This window comes from Buceros rhinoceros, unplaced genomic scaffold (genome assembly GCF_000710305.1).
Source record: "Buceros rhinoceros silvestris isolate BGI_N320 unplaced genomic scaffold, ASM71030v1 scaffold6477, whole genome shotgun sequence".
NCBI classification, from domain to species: Eukaryota; Metazoa; Chordata; class Aves; order Bucerotiformes; family Bucerotidae; genus Buceros; species Buceros rhinoceros.
This window is the reverse complement of record NW_010422681.1, coordinates 37,252-54,956: the sequence shown is the minus strand read 5'-3', so window position 1 is coordinate 54,956 and position 17,705 is coordinate 37,252. Positions and strand designations below refer to the sequence as shown.

At 43.3% G+C, this 17,705-nt stretch overlaps 1 protein-coding gene across 1 annotated transcript in view; it reads right to left on the bottom strand.

The window, feature by feature from the left end:
- Positions 1-5,851: 5,851 nt before the first annotated feature.
- EFCC1 (EF-hand and coiled-coil domain containing 1) overlaps positions 5,852-17,705 on the bottom strand; it is a gene marked incomplete at its 5' end in the record, with an annotated part of 47,743 nt that continues 35,889 nt past the window's right edge. Inside the window, 6 exons of the mRNA XM_010140122.1 lie at positions 5,852-5,985; positions 7,565-7,634; positions 9,809-9,967; positions 12,911-13,076; positions 13,382-13,514; positions 16,397-16,542. Of these exons, the coding sequence (XP_010138424.1) occupies positions 5,852-5,985; positions 7,565-7,634; positions 9,809-9,967; positions 12,911-13,076; positions 13,382-13,514; positions 16,397-16,542 (808 nt within the window). The remainder of the gene's footprint in view (positions 5,986-7,564; positions 7,635-9,808; positions 9,968-12,910; positions 13,077-13,381; positions 13,515-16,396; positions 16,543-17,705) is intronic.

Genomic DNA, 17,705 nt, shown 5'->3' with positions numbered 1-17,705 from the left:
AGGAAGAGTGTTCCTGGGCCTCATCTCGTTAGTATGTAAAGATGTGTTAGATTCAGTGTTCTACAAGCTTGACAGATGCCGAGCTCACTGAGGTCTGAGTTCTGAAAAATACGGCAGCCAGCTTTAGGTTAGTTGCCACAGACTGTCTTTTGGTAGGACCAGCCCTGTGCTGCTTCCAGCCTCGTTATGTACGCTGTGCGCTGCCATGACTTCAGAAATTCTCTGTTTCTGTAGCCCCCCCAGAGTGGGACTTGTGTATCCCCCCAGTGCAGACGGAGGAACTGGCTCCTCCCCATTGCGGCAGGCCCGGCGCTGTGCTGCGACGGAAAGAAGGGACTTGCAGGATTGTGGATTTCCGTGTCATGGCATCCATGGCACTCACTGCAACACAGGAAGGCAAATGCAAGAGTAACGGACCTACAGGGTGCCTGTGCATGGCTGCGGGGGACCTATGGATGCTGGAGAACATCTACGCTGTCTTTGTGTGGGTGGCCTTATGGGTTCATGGTGTCTAAGGAAGACATCGTACCCCACTGTTGCACCGGGCTCTTGTCAGCTCACAAGCAGATGATGTGTGGAAGCAGTTCAGCCTTCATGAACAAAATTTTCTAATGAGTCTAAACTAGGTAAGAGCTATTTCCTTCACAAGTTTGAGCTGCAGAGGTACAAGCGCCGCATTCTCTGAAGCATGCGCTGGTATGATGCCGAGTTAGTTCTTTTTTATTTACGAGGCTATGATCTAACTCAAAAATAACCAGCTCTCTGTATTCCATGCTCCAAGTCTCACGTAGAAGTTTAGACGAACCTCGGTCTACTGATTCTGACACTCCACTGCCCTTTTGGGAATTTCATTGGACAAAAAGACAGTTGTATGGCCAAGAGGAAAAACTGGTCATGAATCGAATTTCATGCCCAGCGACTTGTTTTAATATGCCGGCTAGGATTTCCAGAACTTCCTCTGAACCTTTTCATTCTTTTCTTTTGTTCTACTGTTAATACACTCTGGAAGTGGGGAGGGGCTTAAGTCTAGAAGACGGTTCTTCAGCCAGAGAGCCTGAAGTAATTAGAGTTCAGAAAAATATAACCATTTTAGGAACTAACATAATTTAAGAAGTGAATCTCGATTTAGGGAGGTTTGCTCTAATGCAGACACCCCTTCTAAGTGACCAGGTGAGTGAGCTGCATTAAAGAAAGCTCTTTTAAGCTCTTCTGAGTTCCTCAGTCCGGATGTGGTGTCCAATACTTCCAACCTGAAGGCCAAATACTGATTTGCTAAAAATCAAGGGGACAAAATGAAGTTGAGCTATTTGGTGTGCTGAGGTAATGCCAGCAAAGTGCCTCTCTCAGTCTCCCCAGGATTTCAGCAGCTACTGGCAGGCTGGCCTGCAGTGGTGAGTGATTGCCCCTGGGGAGCCCGAGGATGCTCTGTGGATACACACGTGGGCAGCCCAAAGGGGCAGAGCTCTGCTGGCCTGCAGTACAGCCGGGGAGCATGGGTTCTGTCCTCCTGCTGCTCAGGGGGAGGAAGCCGGGCTCAGGAATGTCTGGTAGCATCCCTGAAGAAAGGCGTATTCAGTCTGCTTGCCTGCCGCAACAGCCACCGCCGAGGGCCACCAGGCAGGCTCCTGTAACAGACAGTGCCATGGCAAACGGGGGCGGCTGGTTCTGCTGGGGCATTACGGAGGAGCCACAGAAGGGCAACAGAAACCCCGCAGGCACTCTGAAAGCCCCAGCTCCTGGAAGTCAAGCGCAATTCAGGAAAGAAGGGTGATTTTCAATTGAATTTCAGGCTAAGAAACACACTCTGTGGCTTTTGTATTTCGTGGGATTATACATAAAATTATTAAGCAAATGAAATAATGTAAATATTAAAGGAGTTGTGAAGTTATAAATCTAAGAAGGGCCCTTTGGCTGGTAATGTGATGAGTCACACACATGCTGTGGAAGTTTATTGCCATTCTCTCAAACCAAGCAATTCTATTCAACGCAGCCCTGTTGGAAAGTGTTCCCTTCTCAGCAGTCAGACGGAAACAGACTGACATCTGAGCAGCCTTTCGCCACGGCAAGGTCCGTGTCAGAGTTTAATGGACAGTATCACAAAAGGGAAGATATTTAATTCCAACTAATTCAGCAAGTTTACACATACCTGTGCCAAGGATTTATTGTCTTCCTGAAGTGTGATGAACATGAGCCAACAGTGGGCCCAGGTGGCCAAGAAGGCCAACAGCATCCTGGCTTGTACCAGCCCTGGTGTGGCCAGCAGGCGCAGGACAGGGATTGTCCCCCCGTACTGGGCACTGGTGAGGCCACACCTTGAGCACTGTGTCCAGTTTTGGGCCCTTCACTGCAAGAAGGATGTTGAGGGGCTGGAGCGGGTTCAGAGAAGGGCAAGGAAGCTGGTGCAGGGTTTAGAGAACAAGTCTTATGAGGAGCAGCTGACGGACTTGGAGGTGCTTAACCTAGAGAAAAGGAGACTCAGGGGCAACCTCTCACGCTCTACATCACTCTCTACAACACTCTCTACGCTTTTCTCCCTGAGAAAAGTTTGGAGCCCCAGGAACAAGCAATAGGACAAGAGGAAATGGCCTCAAGTTGCGCCAGAGGAGGTTTAGGTTGGACATGAGGAAAAACTCCTTTTGCCCAGGGAGGTGGTGGAATGCCATCCCTGGAGGAATTCAAAAGACATCTAGATATGGTGCTGAGGGACATGGTTTAGGGACCCCGGCAGTGCAGGGTGAACAGTTGGACTCGATGATCTTAAGGATCTCTTCCAACCACAATGAGTCTGTGATTCTGTGTACAGATGCCATTAACCTCTTGGAGTAGCTGTGGCTGGAGATGGCCACACTGATTCAGTGCGAGGTCTGTGAGTCAGGGTCATACCTGTGACGAGTGGCCACTGCCAGTTACTTCAGAGAGAGTTTCAATGAAAACAAACTGGACAATTTCTGAATAACTTCATATATCAGGTAGACTTTAATTTACTAATGCCTCAGAGAAAGTAAAAAACAATGGGAGGAGGGAGCTTTCCTCGAAAAGTGTGACTGGTGCTGGAGGTGTGCAGACCCTCAGGTTACCTCGGTGAACAATACACCACAGGTAAGTGAGGAGGGCGCTGGGAGGAGAAACTCATTTGAGAACGAAGTCGAACCAGAAAGCCTGTTTTGTGGAAATAACAGTGGAGATCAGCGGAGGAAATGGCCCAGCTTCCTTGTTAGGGTCGGTTTGCAGCTTTAATAGAAAATTAATCAATTAACGTGGTGACTGCTAAGAAAGCGAACCTGATCGCAATTTGTGGAGACCTAATGTCGAACTAAGGCTAAGGTAACGCTCACACACTGTATGAGCAAAACCTGTGAGAGCCAGGTCGCCAGGTCTAGGGGACGTGTGAGCAGGAGAAAGGGCACATTCCTTGGGACTTGGGGTTAGGAGAGCTGGGAGCGCTCCAAGCAACTCCTCTGAGGAAAGGCTGGACACCGCTGGCGGTGATAACTGCTCCTGTATTACCGTTTGAAATGTGGTGAAGCTACTGACGAGACTCGCTTAGCTATTTCGGTGTGCTGTTTATCTGACAGCAAATGCACCACTCAGGAAGGTAAGAAATTAAAAAAAGAAAAAAGACAGCTCTAGACTTAAGGAGCCAGTTCTTTAAGAAAACCTAGAGATTTGGGTTTGCTTCCCAGGATTCCTGCGCAGACTCTTTTGAACCCGTTCCACACTGTGGAAGCTCACCTGCTTTTGAGGCAGAGCTAGGAATTTCTCCCTTATTGGTTTCCAATCACGTATTTATACAGCTTTGCAGGAACTACTTAGCAGCCTCTGCCACACTGCTGACAGGCTCAGTATAAAACACTAAGGTAAAAGTATTTAAGGAAAAAATAACTTTTACAGTTGCCAAAGAAGGTCTTTCAAAATAGAGTGCTTTGTTTTGCCTCTGATTTCTATCGAGAACTGGACTGAGGACTGTTTCCTGATCCATCCTGAAGAACAGATTCTTCTTATGGAAATACTGCAAGTGCAACTTGCTCCATATTAATTAATTTTTGGAGTTAAAATAATTAGTTTTTATTAGGAAATCATCGTATCAGCATATGCCACTGTATCAAAATGATTTTGACATACGGATTTCTTAAAGAAAAATGTTGTATTTGAAGCCAACTTAGCAAGGGAAGATTTTGCTGCTTCTTCTATCAGTTAACTGCTGTTTATTCACAAAAGCTTCCTCCAGTCTCAACTGTCTTGCATTATAATCCTATTTCTGAACTGTTTCTTCTTCTAACTATACACCCAGATCATGCTTACTCAACGATTTTCTGGCATTTTCTCTCTTCATACATACACATCATGGCCGGGAAAGTCAAGAGAGCTGCACAAAACGTGCTGAGAGTCGTTCTTGGTTTTCTCAGAAAATGAAGCCAAGCAGAGAGCTAACTTCTTCTCCATTTAATTTTTATCTAAACTAAATGTTGCACATTTAGTGTGTAGTTTTTCTGTAGTATATAATATTAGCATATAGTTTAGTATATAGTAAGTAATGGTATGTTATCCTTGGTATTATGTTAGTAGTATATTTAACACTACTATACAGGTTTCTTTTTTCAGGGTGAATATTGCACTATGCATACATGTCTTGTCTGATGTATCTTTATGAAAAATCTACATTAAAAACATACAGCTCTTCTTAGAAACTTCCCCTGCTAAACCAGCCCCCTCCCCCCCCAGGTACAACAGCATCGGTCAGAGTTTGTTCAATTGTTTGCCACTTTCTCAGTAACGTTGATTCAGTTGGATCATTTCAGAACTGTGTGTCTTTAGTTTCTGTGTTTGATAGCTGAATGAAACAGCAAAAGCATCTTGGAAGCAACCTTTTTTTTTTTTTTTTAACTTTTGCACCCAGGAGTTGTTTTATTGCTGATCACAACGTTCTGTGGCACCATGATTAAGCCCGTCCTTTGACATTCATCTGGCTGCAAGTAGGGCCTCGCTTTATGTCTCTGCAGTTGTATTGAGGGAAAGTAAATGAGAGAATGATGTTGTGCACTGCATGCGTTGGCTGCAACCCTTTCTTTCCCTGAGAGCCCGGGAACAGGATTGCTTTGTACCTTTTTTCAGGCAGTTAAATTTAACTTTTTATGTAAAATCTAAGACTGTGGTCAGGAAAGACTGCTGCAGGTTTCTAAGGCATCTCTATATTTGCAAATACAAAATTTGGCAGAGAAAACCAACTCTAATGTCAGAGTTAAATAAGGTGAATACTTGAATCACAGATACAGACACACACAAACATATTTTATACATGAGCCCTTAAAACTCGTGCTACCGCCACACACTCGTGTGGGCATGTCTCTCATACAGTCATTTTGTCAGTTCTCTTGTTCTCTTGTCTCTTGTCAGTTCTCTTGTCAGTTCAGGAAGCATTTACTTGCCCGTGATGGCATGGGCTGCCTTTTGCTTCTGAGTTGAGCTATCGCAACAGGCAGAAACTGTGTCCAGCCAGTACTTAGCCAGGGCTGTGAATCTAAACAGGTCAGGTCAGCGTATTTGAAGTTATTTTTATTGGGTTAACCGGTACAGTTACAGGGCCACCACACCAGGACGGTCAGGCTTCCATCAGAGACAGGCAGTGCTCTGTGATCCTCATCTCCTGTGATGCTTGTTCACGTAAGGGAGGCCTTTCATGGCAGCTGAGGAACAGATGCTCTTCCCAGAAGCAGCAAACCTTTGGTCTCATGACCGAATGATTTGATTATTCTTGTCCATATTGGGCTCTGTTGAACTGGACAAATCTTACTCATTCATCATGTGTTTACATGGACGAGGAAGGTTTTTTGGCTCGTGGTGGCACTGCTGCTCAGCACGAGATGACCAGTGGGTTAGACAAGGACTGGTGGCTCTGTGCCTTCTCCAGAGGCTGCCTTTGGAAGAGTTCACAGGCGGTCAGCTCATGGTAAAGAGTGTCTAGGACTTCAAATAGGTGAGCTTTTCCTTTCAAAAGAAAATCACAAAATTTTATTTGAACAAAGACAGAAAGTAGCAGTTTCACAATTGTAACACAAGCTCTTTGCTTTATAAGTGCCATTTCAAGTAATTACCATGAAATGTAATTTCATGCATTTTGAGACCAAATAACGAATTCCTGTCCCTATAAAAATGTGTGGAATGGAGTTCAAGGACTTTCTCTACTGGTTCTCTGGCTTCACTCAGCGCCTGCTGAGCTGTTATACACCTCTGTGAACAAAGACTATTTCACGTCACAATAAAGAGTTGCCAATCCAACCATCCACTTCACCTTCTTAAAGAGGAAGATGTTTGACTACAAAGACTTGGGAAAGCTGCTTAAATCGTATCAAGAGCACAGTCAGAAAATCGAAGAAGAGAAGATGGTTGATGGCAATGGTGATGCAGAATGGACAGAGAGCTGCACATGGTCGCTTTGCTTGTTGGTGGTGTGTTTTTAGGAAGATGAGCTGCGCTGCAACTAGAGACAGGGACTTTCATTCAGAAGCATCCCTTGGAGTCAGTGTTCCTCTGCACTAGAAGTAGTGGTGCCTACTGGATGCTGTGGATACTAACAGCTCCTCTTCTCTTGTTCTCAGCAATATCTGACCTATGGCTCAGAGACGGTTTGTCTCTGTGTTGGCATCCTGAAGCTAACAGGGTCTGTCTTTGCTTCTTTCCTCTGCTCCCTCTGCAGCCATGCTGGAACAGCACAGCTTAGCTCTGGGCTGCCTGCGCCCCGTGGACGCCACTAACAACAAGGCTTTGAAACTGCAGAATGCAGAAGGGTTTATATGTTATTCTCCCTAAATCACTGTTAATAATATTCTCCAAAATTAAATCCTCAGGCCACATCAAGTCTTTTATAATCGTGTCTTTGACTACTGTCCGCCTATTAAAAGCCCCTCCAAGATGTGTTCCTAGGCTGGGCACAGGATGTTCGTGTCTTTAAGGGTAAGTGCAAATGCTCTAATAGGAACAAATTAATCAAACCGAAACCTCTAGGCTGTGAGCCCTGCATGGGTCTTTCAAAGACAGCTCTGGCACACCAGACCCCTGTCAAGGGAGAGCAGTTTGCAAGTTTAATTTTCATAAGAGGAACATGAAACGCTCTTAGTAGAGGATCAGAGGCTTGATCCAGTTTCTTTACAGAAATATTCTGTTGTGTATGTCTCGTTTGTGTTGCAGCAGAGCAATACAACACGCAGTGGGACAGCAAACCTGACAAGTAGGTTCCTTAAGTACTTGGCCATGTTTTCCACTTTCTCATATCAATGAACCTCTATGGACATCAGTGGGATACCGGAATGTTCCCCTCAGGCCAAATTCTAATTAAAATTTGGCTAAAAAAAGCCCTGGATGTGTTCCTGTTTCCAGTGTGTCAGACTAAAAAGCATCACATTCTATAGGTAATCTTCCTGCATGGTAGCCTGTCCCAAGTCTTTCTCCCATGCCTGACCCCCAGTATTTGAAATACTTTTTTCCTACTCATAACTGCTCATTATCTAGTGTTTTTCCCCAAAGGACACTTCTCATGCTTCTTTGTCTTTGTGATTTATTTTCTTACCAGGTTGGGGGTCACAGCAGGATTCCAAAGTGCTCAGCAAGATTTTCCCCAAGGCTCGCTTAGATATGTTCTTTAAGAAACAAAATAACATTATGGCACAAATATATCCTTCACCAGTTCAAATGTATGGAACAAAATCTATGAGCAGTGTATTTGCATTGGAGAATTAAAATTTCAGAACGAAACTGAATCCTGATAACACAATACTTGATACTGGCTTTATTTTCAAGAATTTTATCTTAGATACTGCTCAAATAATAGCAATTTGTGGAGGGCTGCAGTTCCTTGATATGGCTGTAGAAAAAGAAGTAACAGTTACGCAGTAGAAGATACCGCATTTTCCGGAGTGTGCGCCTAAAATCGAGATGGCAAGGACATGCACCACAAAAGCTTGTTGGGTCCTCTCCTAGGCCTGCATGGAAAGGTGAGGGGACAACTTTACAGTGTCATCTCAGAAAGAGGCTCCTCAGACCCAGCTGTTCCAGGAATTGTTTGGAACCATTTGAGGTGTAAAGAAATTAGAAGAGGTTGTGTCTGCCGTGTGGCTGTTAGTTACACACTGAGATGCAGTAAACGTCAGCCAAAGTGAGAGCATTGTAAAAATGGATGGGCTTTTCCAGTGCTAGTTCTACGTTAGAAATCTGTTGGGACATTACCTAATGTGTCTCGAAAAACAAACTCTCTCAATTTGCTGTCGAGACACTAACGCATGCTTTGTGGGAGATGGTCTTGCAATCAGTTTAATTCGCACTTAGAGCACCCGCATCTGCAGGAACAGATTGTTCTGGCTAAAGCTTCAAGGGGTGAAAAGAGGAGTGGAAATAGATGGAAGCTATGCTGGCAGGAAGATGATGTACCTCCCAGCAGCCCAGGCCATGCTGGCCTTGCTTGCTGACACCGGTCATCTCCCTTCTGCTTGCCCACCCCAGCGGGGACTAGGGCACGGTGGCAAACAGGCAGGCTGGGATTGCACATGACCTCTGCAACACAGTGGGAGGCTGGGATCGTCCTAACGGGACATGCATTTGCCTTTGGGCAGTTGTTGCTTTGCGGTAGCTTCTGTTGCAGATGAGATGCTTGGGCTATTTAAAACAGGAAGGTGAATAAGCTGGGGAAAAGACACCTCAGTATATCCCATCAGAGATACAGGTGATCCCTGCTAACCTCTACTGGGAATGCTGGAAATGGTCTTGTCTGCTGTCAGCATCATTGCCCTGTTGGTGCTGCGGGCGCTGGCAGCACACGGTGGGCATGTTTCCAGCAATGATTAACGTGAAGTGAATTATCGCTGCAGAATGGCACCTTGCGCGATGGATTGTCTCCTAAGCAGACAGGACTTGCAATAGTACAACTGACCGGTGAATGACATGTTGAAGCCTTGACAAAAAATGTTCTTACTCTTGTTGCCAGTCACAGTCTTGCCTAGTTTAATCCTTTGCTGGATTGTAATCGATGCAAGTGTCAGACTTGCGATATGAAAGTAGAATTTCTATGTCAAGTGCTAAAATAAGTCACCGAATTATGAGATACCGCACTTGTTCCCTGGAGTCGTCAGTGCAATATCAGCATACTTCAAACAAAGTACAGAGATATCTGAGGAAGCATTCTCATCTCGCACAAATGAGGCAGAGCTTTGCTGAAAATTGAGGAGAACCCTCAGTCATTAACAGCGAAACGAGTTCCCAGCAGTCCAGTACAGCTCCCAGCACACTCCATGTTCTGCACATTATCCAATTTGCCCATCTTTTGGCCGGCCCTTACCACTAGCATTCCCAAGAAGGAGAGTGAAACTTATTTTCTAAAAGACCAAACTGCTATACTGACCATGCACTTCTGGGATGTTACTGCCTCAGCTTTTATACTTGCGCAAGAAACTTCTTGCAAAAAACAGCTTATTGGTATATAGGAAGGAGGTTTATCCTTTAATACTGACTCGGTGTCAGGAAGGAAAAATAATCTTCTCAAGTCTTTCTGATTACTAGCATTTCTGTTTTTCTTGTTTCCTCCAAATTTTCGTTTAAAGGATAATGAGAGCTTGGAGATCTAGACCCTTTAGAACGTCAGTCATAGGGGTCTAAAAGCTTTCTGCAATCACTCGGCAGTTCCCAGGGCACACACATGTAAAAATGTGTCCTGCTGTAAAGGACTTTGCAGTTAATAGAAAATAAGAATATCCTTTTTCATTTGGAAAAAGGGACACTATCAAAAGCAGTTTTAAGTCTCTGGGCTGCTCGCTTGTCATACCAAGTCTCGAAGTTGTTGAAGAAGTTGTAAAACATCCATGAGCTTTTCTTCCACCAGTGACAGCCTAACTCTCTCAGTCTCCAACATCTGCAGCTCCATCTTCAACAATTCGGTCTCCTCCACCTTCTGCTGCAGTTCACCTAGCGATGGGCCTTTCATCTGGACAATGACACAGGAAATTAAAAGCACTGGAGCTTTTCACTTTCTTGCCCGATAACTGCAAAGCTGTTTTCCCCCTTAGCTGATAAACGCCAGTTCACTCCAGAAGATTTTCTTGAAAGGAAGTACATTTCTTTAATGTACTACATGCGGTGAAGAGTTAATAGTTGCTAGGAAATGCGTGCTTTGCTCTTACGCATAACGGCAGCTCACTCAACGCGAGGTGCAGGCAGATCATTCGGGAACTGAAAATACTAGCATTACCATTTCCGTTTTCCAACCATTCGCATTCCTGTCACCCCCTGTAAAGCATCACCAATTTGTGCGCCCTCACCGATGTATCTGTCTTACAGCTCCGACATATCAATCACCTGTACCTTCAGTGAAACAAGGAGGTAATTAGCTAATTTCTTTCAAGAATGTTGGTTAAAAAAAAAGTGTCTTAAGGAAAAAAACCTAAGATTCAGGTTCTGCACATGTGCTTGGTGGAGCATTGGTTTGCAGTTAAGCATAGAAAAGTCCAATTCAACAAGACTTAAGAACACTACAGACAACCGGGGCAGGAGGGGTCTCCTCACACCTGGACCTTCCAAAGAGGACCTGACCTCTCAGTCGTCTCAGACCTCCCCGTGAAAAAATGTTCAGGCTCTGAAATGTTGCTTTTGTTTCAATGCAAAACCTAAAGGGACGTATTTTGACCTACAAAGCTGCCACAGCATTTACAAAAGTAAATGTCTTTGTTGCCCACACATGGCCAAGTTGTTAAAAAGAGCCTGAAAAGCACTCCCTCAAAATTACGCCATTAAATACTGATTTGGGACCTTTGGGAGTACTGATGGATTTCAGGTTTATTAATAAAAGTCAGATTCTTCCGCAGTCATCACTGTGCCCGCCATTCTGAAACGTACCCTTCTTTGCAATTTCTTGCTGCAAACACAATCTAAATGTATTTATTCATATTACACTGAGAAACAAAATCACGGGGGGTAAATGCCAAGTTTACTGGCTCTGTTAACCCTTTTTGGTTGTAATCCTTTACCTTTTCTGCAGTTTCAGAAATAACTAAGGAGAGAGTTGAACTGGAACAGGTGAAGGCCTTAATATGCACACTCTTTAACATACTTTTGTTTTTGGTGGAAATTTGTATCCTAATGAATTTTCATAGATGGAATAGATTTTAGTAGACGGGGAGGAACTTCAGTTCTCTAAAACACAAGCGTCATCAGAGTGAAAAACAAAAACAATCCCAGATCCTCACTCAGCCTTCCAGAAGGTCACTTTAGTGTCTGACGGTGCTAATAGTAGGCATTAGTGCTTATTCCCCCAATACGATGGAAATCAGCCTGTTTGCTTTGTGGTGATTACAGGAACAGTCACCTTTTTGAAAAGAATTACTTATTACTTGTCTGTCTGGTTTGTACCATCAAAAAAACCCCCAAACCAAACCCCGACCTATACCTGCACATGAGATATAAATACTGGCTAAATAAAAGGGCTGAAGAATAAATTCCTAACAGGCTCAAAATGATTCATCCCCCTGATTTTAAGTTCATGTCGCAGTGAGCTGGCACTGTGTCTGATTCACGTCCCTGCTTGTCTTTAAATCAAGAGCAACAGATTCCATTTCTGTCCCAGAATTTTGTATTTATCCATTGATAATGGTACTTTTCTGAACAAGGTGCACAGAACTAACACCCATCAGCAGAGATTAAGGTGGCAGCAATATGATACTGCAGAAGAAGATGAGTACCTCTGACACGAAAAAAACCCCCAAGAAAACTGGCACTACCTTCCTTCCTGTAGGTAAATGTGGAGTTTTTTATGTGAGCTGATGTTAAGCAGCCTAGCAGGAAGCTTCACGTTGCTCTAACAAGTATTACAGGAATAAATTGTCACTGAATGCTGCAAATTGTGTAAGACAGAAGTATGATTTTGTTCTGGTTTTATTTTGTTCCTCACATGAAAGCTCTTTCATTTTACTTAGCCAAGGAGGAAGATGATGTGAAATACTGATAAAAAACAAAGGATGGCAACGTGTAAAGAAGCTGAATGTTTTACTTTAAATAGTTTACCGATTAATATATTTTTTCTAGAATTACTGAAATCTTTATGCTCCTTTTAAAGAATGGGTATAAAATACAGAACAAGCACTAACTGAACCTCAAGACAAAGCAGACCAAAGGAATGCATATGACGCACTGTTTGTGGAAGCTTGCCAGTATTTACCTCTTCAGCCCTTCGATGGCTGAATTTTGCAGTATTTAAATAGTAAGATCGCATGGGGCTACCAGGATACTGCGCTGGGGCTGTTATCTGCTGTGGTTATAACCTCTGCTGAAGGAAGGCTGAATGTGCTCTGAGCCTGGGAACTAATTTTCTTTTAAATTTATAAGTCTATTGGTCTAAGCCTGACAACCAGCCAGAGTAAACTGGATGATTTCCTCTGAAGGATTCCAGAAAGGTGAGCTCCTGCACCTCAGTCAGGTGGAGGGATTTCTTGAAAGTTACTGTGTTCCCAGAGGAGCTGGATGTCCTGGGACATGAGGAATGTTTCATTCCCAGCTGAGGAAGCTCTGAAGGCTCCCTATAGTAACCCTACAGTTAACATGTGGCTTGCTCTTTGGTCTGCGCTGGTATCAGTCCCAAAGCATCAGTGAACACCTTAAACCTTTTAAATAAAGGATAGTGTGTGAAAAGCTTCTGTCTGGCTGTGCCTGGTCTACATCTCATTCTCCAAACACACGGAGTTTCAGGTGGAAACCAGACTAGAAATGCGGGTGTTGCAGGAAAGCATGGGGTGTTTGAGCTGACAAACTAACGGCACAGCGAGGAACATCAGCAACAAAGCATGGAATGGCCAGAATAAAACATAAATGTGTCTACACATGCAGCTTCTCAGAGGTACATAAATAACTCTTCCACACTCCTCTTGGCACCTGTTACCTCTTCCATACTTGTTTCCAGTTCTTTCACTTCATGCCCTTCAAGCCCAAGCTGTTCCGTTGGCTGTATGACTCTCTCCGTGAGCGTCGCAGGGGCTGGTTCATAGCCATCGCTGTTGATGGTCTCCAAGACAGACATTAGCTTTTTCCACATTTTTTCATCACATCTATATATAGTAAAAAAAAAGAAAGGTTCATGAAACCTCACAATGAAGGTCTGTGTTTGTGAAAGCCAGTATTCCCGCAGAACGCAGGGCAGCACAGATCGCAAAGGAGTGTCCTAGCTGACACCACTCAGGGTTAGGAGGGTAGATGCAGCAGATTGTTTCCTGGGAGCGGTAAAGGATGGCAAAGGGCCCTGCTGATTTAGCTATACACTAGTACTGCTTCTCACTCAAGCCATGGTCATGGCTTGCAGGTCATGGAAGAATCTTTGCAAAGGGCTCAAATCGCGTTGACCTCGGAAACCTACCCACTGCCGCAGCAAGGGAGCTTGGCCGGTGTTTTCTTCATTTGGGCCGCCTGGGATGGCTTGTCTCCTGCCCACTTCTCCTCCTCTTCATCAGAGGCAGCCTGGCCCTCCACGGAGCGGAACAGCTGATCCTCTGCGCAAGAAAACAACAACCGCTTAGCAACAACGCAACTGCCCCGACCACTGCAGCTGCGGCAGCTAAAACTCGTGAGGCTGAAGCAGAAAGGTTTGAAACCACCAGGCAGGGGCCTCCAGCAGCCAGGGAAAGGGGCTTCAAAGCTGAGGCAGGGGAGCCCCGGTGAAGACTGTTGTTTTAAGAATCTTGAATGCTTCAGTGGGCTTTTGCTGGTGACTTGTGGCTGTTTCACTTTGATTGTTTCCTTTAAGTGACGAATGTAAGGCTGAGGGTGAAGGATCAGTGTGTTGCAGGGGGCGGTTACTGTCCGCATGTACAACTGAACACGCATCCTTCGCTGTACCAGCTGAACACGTGCAGAGTGCAGGGACTCGCTAGAAATGCTCCCCAGTTCATCTCCTTACTGTGTTTTGTAGGGACAGTGATTTTAATATATAAATGTAATCTTAGACCCATAGCTATCTAATGTTTAATTACAGCTTTTTTACCTAACCTTAATGTCTCCAAATAAATTATAAATGAACTCTCTACAGTATGTGTAAGTATACAGATACTGAGAATATTCCAACACTCTTTTAGCTGTATCTTATAAAAGCTCTTGCAGTTAACTCCTTTTTATCCCGAGAAGTTAGTTACTAGGACCTAGAGGTTTATCCTGATGCACGTAACTTACTGGGAGTCTTTTGAAACACAGAGTACATGAAAAGCACCGGTTGCATCTTTATTCTGAACATTTTTTTTGAGTTGAGGTTAAGCCAACATCAATGTGATTTTACATTTTATAATTATTTACCTTAATTGCTGCCAGTGAATTAAACAGGTTTAATTAAGTCTAATGGAATGATCGAATCAAATGCTGTTATTTCTTTAAATAGTGAAACGCATTTGACCTTCAGTAGCGTTACGAGTGTTGTGCATATTTAGTTCCTTCAGCTCAGGAAAGGAGAGTTCAAGGGGATGAGTGACCCAGCAGAGGCTCTTGGGGAAATGACTTTTTTGTCTCATTTCAAAGACACAAACACCTGCAGTTTGAGATAAAATACTGTTTTCAGTTGACATTACAGAACTTCTTTGTGGTGCCCAGCCCCTCACCAGCGGACAGGATGCCCTTCAGAGGGCAGTCATGTCCCACAGCTGCAGCAGCCCCCCACTGCCTGGCTGCAGCCAGTTTAATCCTTGCTCAGGTCTATTTTCAGCAAAAAAGAAAAAATCACCTGTGGTTTGTTTTTTTTTTCTTTTGGTTAACACTCAGTGTATGTTTGTGAATGCCACTTTCATTCTGGAAGCGTTTAATGTGTCTGATTTTTAGGTTATCGTGTCCCACAATGTATCGCCTAAGCAGGAACAAAGCTTAGTTGCGTGCTGTATTGCTCTTTAGAGAGGGAACGAATGTCTCCATTTTGATGGCAATTCCTGCCCTATGCAAACTAATTTATTATCGGCACTTTCTTTCCATGAGGCTGTGCACAGCCGGAACAACAACAACAGGACTTTGTTTTCATTCTGCGATACATTAGTAGTGATCTTTTTCTACCTTCACTTATCTTCTTGCGCAGGAGTTTAAAGGAGTAACGATCAGAGTCCACAGCTGCTGGGGCAGCCGTTAGAACTGGTTGCCAACACTGTGGATTCCTTGAAGAGCTTCAAACTGGTATGTTTAATTCTGGCATCTGGCAGAGCAGACACCCAAATCAGGTTTTAGGAAGGGAGGAAAAGGCACGCGAATCTCAAGTGGTTTTCATACTAAGATGTTTGTAAAGCTTTTTCTTTTGTTCCCCCTGGCCCGGGAATATCTTCTGCGCTGATTGAATGTGTGTGCAAAAGACATCCCCCTTGTACGTTATGATTAGCAGGACTGGAAGCCAGAGAGGAAAAGTATCTCTGTTAACATAAAGTCAGTGTTTTATTAAAACTGTTCTACTAAGCCGTTATTTAAAAAAACCCAGAACTGTAGAGCGCTTTCTTATTGTGATATTTAGGCATCAGTTTGTGAAGAGCTAACGCAGAGTAACTGAGCCGATTCCATTGACACAAATGCTCTTCTGCTCTAAGAAATGAGTATTTATTCAATATGTATCTATAAAAATATAGCTCTGCACCTAGATTTATTTATTTAGTGTTTACATGGGTTTATCCCAGATTTTTACACCATTTTTTTTATTTGATCAACTTCCTGAGTAATTTTTCTTTTCTGCCTGACTAATCATTTTTTATTTGATAGAACATATTTTTACATCTATAACCCCCCCACAATCTACTCTTTGAAAAGCTTTTGCTAACAAGCTGTTTGCAATATGGGTGGTGAAGTTAGCCAGGGAAACTGCCCTCAAGCTGGCAAAGTGTCTGATTGGATAAAAATATTTGTAGAAGCAGGTTTATTTTCTTGTAAAGAACAGACTACAATGTTAATTGTATTTACATGTCATTATTTTTCATGTTTCTGAGAAGCTGCTTGCCAGCTGCATTCGATACATACCTAAAATCTAATTTTTTGTTTCCAAAGAGCATGACTGTCTAGCATCTTAACTGCAAATTTCCTTGGAAATTATTTTAGCTGAAGTTCAGAGTTTTTATTTACAAAGAAATGAAAAGTTAATACTTTTAAGCTGGGAAAAAGGTTTTGTTGAGGTAAATCATATCGAAAAAAGGAGTTTAAAATCCTAGCTCGAAGTGTTGCCTTCAGTCTTTTATTAAACGTAAAATTACGTGGAGAGTGAGAATTAGAAAGCTGGGGTATTACCTTTTACTTAGGTCTAGGATTTCAAGATTCATTCGGGCTGGTTTGTGGCTTTGGTGGTTTTAATATCTATATTAGTTTTTCTGCTGGGGATCTTACAAACCAGAGAGGAAATAAAGCAGTCGGGTAGTGGGTTTGATACCGTTCTCGGAAATCCCAACACCACCAGTTGGAGATCGTCGATCTTGCTGCACCACAGACAGACTGTATGTCCCACCGGGTAGGGCAGCTCCCTCCCCCTGCGCCGGGCTGCTGCTTGAGGGAAGCCGAAACCTCACCGTTCCCAACCTGGAAGAGAAGGGCAAAGTACAGTGGACTTGTAGGAAATTTGAAAAACCAAGATAAATGTGCACAGCAGACCAGGGGTGGTACACAGATCAAATAATGTAACTGATGAATATGAGTCCTTAAACTTATCAACAAAATATTTTTTTAAAAAAGTAGTGTAATTCAGTGAAGGACAACGATCGTTCAGACTGATTGTTCAGATTTATCGTTACCTAAACAGACAGCGCTGGGGAAGTACCTTCAAGGAAATTCAGCATAGCACATGTTAGAGGAAAAATCCAGAATATATTTATGTGTAGTTGGGTTGAAAATGTTCTAACCCTATCAAGAAAAGGCCCAAGCTTTTTGACACAGGCCACTGGGTGTAGTAAAATGGCAACTTTTACTGTACACAAAGGAAAATACAACAGATCTAATAACACAGATCTATTTTCTAACAGTCTAAGAAAATACCATGTTTTGGAAAGAATGGGAATGGAATGACAGTCACGATGAGTCCGTTGGAGCTGCTCTCCTTTTGTCAGAACGTGTTTGGTTCAGTTCAGTTTGGCTCTCCTACCTGCCATCTCGTAGGGATGTATTGAGAGACAATATCGCTGTTTTAGAGGAACTACAATGGAAATGTGTGGTGCAGATGACAAAGCAGATTAATTCACAAGCTTCTATTTACATGCAAAATAATAAATAGGGTCTCTGGAATTGAAAGACAACACATAACGCTGAATTAATTTTAGGAATCTTGTTTTTTTTCACGCAATATACAAAATACGTAACTTAATGTTAACACTAAATGTTACAGAAATCAGAGCTATGTAGAATTTAAGGTATTAGACTCTTATAATGTAGTAAGAAACTCAGAGTTACATGGCATAAGTGAAATCTGGCATATCAGTCCATACCTGTAAGGTTCGTATCAGACGTTCTCCAGTAGGAAGGAATAAGTTACTTCTCGGGTACAGAGCTAATGGAACAGTGAGTCCGGTCCACTACAAGCTTGTGTCTGTTACAGGTGTATGTTGTGTACTGTAGCATTACACATTTCTTACAGACTGCATTTCCACTGCTTCCTGATTTACCATTTAGAAGGCAGTTTACTCTCAACAGTTCACCAGGATTTTCTTCCTGTTTAGACCATGTAATAACACAGTTACGCTTTTCCCTAC